The sequence below is a fragment of the Entamoeba nuttalli genome (genome assembly GCF_000257125.1).
Source record: "Entamoeba nuttalli P19 unplaced genomic scaffold asmbl_2309, whole genome shotgun sequence".
In the NCBI taxonomy this organism is placed as follows: Eukaryota; Evosea; order Mastigamoebida; family Endamoebidae; genus Entamoeba; species Entamoeba nuttalli.
This window is the reverse complement of record NW_008575221.1, coordinates 1-3,688: the sequence shown is the minus strand read 5'-3', so window position 1 is coordinate 3,688 and position 3,688 is coordinate 1. Positions and strand designations below refer to the sequence as shown.

General features: G+C 31.9%; 3 protein-coding genes across 3 annotated transcripts; 1 reads left to right on the top strand and 2 right to left on the bottom strand.

The window, feature by feature from the left end:
• ENU1_018280 (ribosomal L15 protein) lies at positions 1 to 618 on the bottom strand (the record flags this gene model as incomplete). The annotated part of the gene is made up of 1 exon (XM_008856916.1): positions 1 to 618. The coding sequence occupies one exon, from the start codon at positions 616 to 618 to the stop codon at positions 1 to 3; it is 618 nt and encodes a 205-aa protein (XP_008855138.1).
• Positions 619 to 914: 296 nt separating this feature from the next.
• Positions 915 to 2,336, top strand: ENU1_018270 (WD domain, G-beta repeat-containing protein; the record flags this gene model as incomplete). The annotated part of the gene is made up of 1 exon (XM_008856915.1): positions 915 to 2,336. One exon carries the CDS (start codon positions 915 to 917, stop codon positions 2,334 to 2,336), a length of 1,422 nt encoding a protein of 473 aa, XP_008855137.1.
• Positions 2,337 to 2,862: 526 nt separating this feature from the next.
• ENU1_018260 (ribosomal protein S5 protein) lies at positions 2,863 to 3,633 on the bottom strand (the record flags this gene model as incomplete). The annotated part of the gene is made up of 1 exon (XM_008856914.1): positions 2,863 to 3,633. A coding segment is annotated over one exon (771 nt), but the record flags the coding sequence as incomplete, so codon positions are not given.
• Between the last annotated feature and the right edge of the window lie 55 nt (positions 3,634 to 3,688).

The window sequence follows — 3,688 nt, the reverse complement described above, 5'->3', positions numbered from 1 at the left end:
TTAAGATCTGTATCTCTTAAGTTGAAGAAGATTTCTTCTCTTCAAATTACCACGAGCACCAGCACCAATCTTGTTATATCTTCTTCCCTTACCGGTGAATCCTCTTGACTTCTTAGCAGCTGAAGTAAGTCCTCTAGCCTCTCTTCTCTTTTGTTTATCAGCACAAATCCAATTCATCTTTGGATCGTTTCTAATGGCAGCATTAAATGGATCAACAAGAATAACTTCAAAGAATCTGTAAGTTGAATCTTGTCCAATGAAGTAGGAATTGAGAACTCTAAGAGCTCCACAGTGTTTTCCAACTCTTTGTTCTGCAATGGCTTGAAGTGATTTAACTCTCTTAATCTTATGAATACCTTGGCAAGCTGGTTTTCTGTGAACAATACCTTTTCTAGCACTAACCTTTCTATTTCCTCTGTGAATTCTAACTGAGTAAATAACAAATCCTGATTTTGGTTTATATCCTAATCTTCTAGCTCTTTCTGGGTTAGTTGGGCGTGCAACACGGTGAATTCTTGGGAGATGTCTTAATTCCCAGCATCTAATACGTCTAAGGAATCTCAAGACATCACTTTGTTTCTTTCTATTAAGGGCGTTGATGTATTTATAAGCTCCCATCGATCCGAGTTCTACTTACTTTAGTTTTTAGGTTTTATAGTTCCTTATACTAGGGTTGTTATTATTCTTTTTTTTATACTTTTTACTATTTCTCAATTCAGTCTGTTCTTCCTTAATACTCTTTTCTTCCTGTTTTTATCCTTTATTCTTATCAATTTTATCTATTTCAAATTTTAGCCATTTTTCCTCAATTTTCCAGTCTTATTCTTATAACTTCTTCATTTACTCTTTTCTCTCTCAAATCATTTCTTACTCATTCAAAAATCATCTCATTAATTAACTCATCTTTATTTTGAATGGATGACACTAATGCTACAAAGAGAAAACGTTTACAGCCAGTAAGTCTTGGTAATGATTTGAACATAAATACAAATGGATATTCAATTGAAACACAACAACAACCAAGCACATCAAAGAGTTTTCAACAAATAATAGAAGAAGTTGCAAATGATACTAAACAACATTTAAAACAATTTGTTGAAGAAAAAGAAGAAAAAAAAGAAATGAAAGAATTAATGGAAGAAGATATTGATAATAATGAAATGGAAGAAGATGATGTTAATATCCAACAAAAGGCTGCTAAAATTGCTCGTGAATACGAAACTTGGAAGTCAAATGCTATTTATCTTTATTCATTTTTAACTACTTATGAAACGTCATTTCCATATAGCACTACATTTGATTGGGGAAATATTGTAGATAGAAATAATGGTGTTGCCAAACAAGAGTTTGTTTATGGAACTAATGGAGAAAATGCATTTGTAATTAAAGCTTTTACTTCTATTCCATTAGGAACAGTCAAACCATCTCCATTTGTAGATGGAATGGTTGGTGAATTTGATTGTGATGATCGTATTGATGAAATTGCACTAGTTTCACATTCAGGAGATGTAAGAAGAATAAGAACAATGCCACAAGACAAAAACATTTGTGTAACAACATCTTCCGATGGGAATTGTTATATTTATAACTTTAATGAAACTGATCCACAACCTTGCAAACGTACTTCTGGAGGTGGATTTGGTATTTGTTGGTCAAATCTTCTTTTAGGGACATTTACCGTCTGTGAAGAAGGGAATCTTCACATATTTAACACAGAAGTACCAGAAGGTATTTCAATAAAGAATATACATGATTCTATAAATGATGTATGTTGGAATAGTCAAAGTGAAATCATGTTATCTGTTGGAGAAGATGGAAGAGCATTAATTACAGATTATCGTACATTAAAGACTGAGATAGAATTTAAAGAAACACATGAAGGAGATGCTAATGCATGTTCATTTGATCCAAATTATTCAACATTGTTTATTACTGGAGGGGGAATTGATGGGTTTGTTAGATTTTGGGACATGAGAAAACCAAATCAAGAACTTTGTCATCTGTTTGGTCCACAAGATGGAATTAATTGTTGTTGCCTAAGTTCTATTAATAAAGGATTTGTATGTACAGCGTCTAAAGATCATATGGTACGAATCTATGATATGAGCAAAGTAGGAGAAGATCAAACATCGAATGATGCTGATGATGGAGGGTCAGAATTTTTATTTGGACATTCTGGACATTTGAATGAAGTGTTTGATGCGTTATGGAATCCAGAAATACCATATGTAATTGGTACATCTGGTGATGGAAGAGATATTCAATTTTGGAGACCAATGGAAAGCTTAATGAAAGAAGATAGAACTATTCTCAAACCACAATTTTTGAAACTTTGAATGACTTAATTTATTCTTATTTTCTTTGAAAAATTTCATTTTGAATGTTGAATTAATTTTCATCACAATAACCAACAAATACAAGAAACAATGTCATGAAAAATATCAATGCATTACAATAAAAATAAAGAGTCAATCATCATGAAATGATGTACTAAACTTAAATAGAAATAGCAAACAATTAAATTAACATCAAGAATTATTGATGATAATGAAAAAATATTAATAACCACAAATCTACTAGTTCAGTAAATTAACAAAATAAATTTAGGAATGATATAGTAATGAATTGTTAATATAAATATGAAATAGAAACAATTGTAAAAGATAAAGGTATTAAAAGAATTCAATTAAGTGAAAGTCTTAAGACAAATGTTAATATAAAAAATTGTAGTGAAAGTAATTTTGTCTTTAAAATAGTTTATAAGTTGGTTATGGTTAATGTAAATAAAGTTGTAAACTAATAATTAAAAATTACTATTAATTATCTTCAAAATAAAAAAAATAGAACAAAAAGGATTAGAATTTAATTCTTCTTGGCTTCAGCAAGAATTTTAGCATACTTGTCCATTGGTGATTGTTTAACTCCTCCAACTTTCCATAAATCTTTTGTTTGGAATCCATATGATTGTCTAACAGCATCATAAGTAGCTTTGACAAAGTTACCAAGAGTCTTAGTATGTCCAGTGGTTTGAGTGAAAACATCTTCAATACCTGCAAGAATTAAGAATTTCTTTGGTGTTGGTGCTGCAACAATACCAGTTCCTCTTGGAGCTGGAACAAGTCTGACACGAACTGAACCACAAGCACCAGTAAGTTTGCATGGAACGGTGTGAACTTCTCCGATAGTAGCTCCCCAATATCCTCTTCTAACTGGAACCATAGCTAATTTAGCTTGGATCATAGCTCCTTTAATAGCTTCAGCAACTTCTTTAGCACATTTAACTCCAAGTCCAACATGACCATTATGATCTCCAATAGCAACATATGCCTTTAATCTGGTTCTTTGACCGGCAGAAGTTTGTTTTTGGACTGATTGCATAGTCATAACTTCTTCTTTAAGACCTGGAAGAAGATGATCAACAATTTGATATTCTTTAATTTTAATACCAAATTCAAAGATTTGGTCAATGCTCTTGACCTTTCCGTCTTTAACTAATCTTCCAAGCTTAGTAACTGGTGTCCATCCATCTGAGGCTCCATCTTTTCTAGCTCCTCTTCCTCTTGGTGCACCTCTTCCTCCTCTTCTATTTCCGAATTGTCTTTTTTCACCACGTTGTTGCTTGGCGTCCATTCCGGTTATCTTCTTTTTCTGTTTTTTCCTTTTTATATTTTAGGGTTTTCTTTTTTTT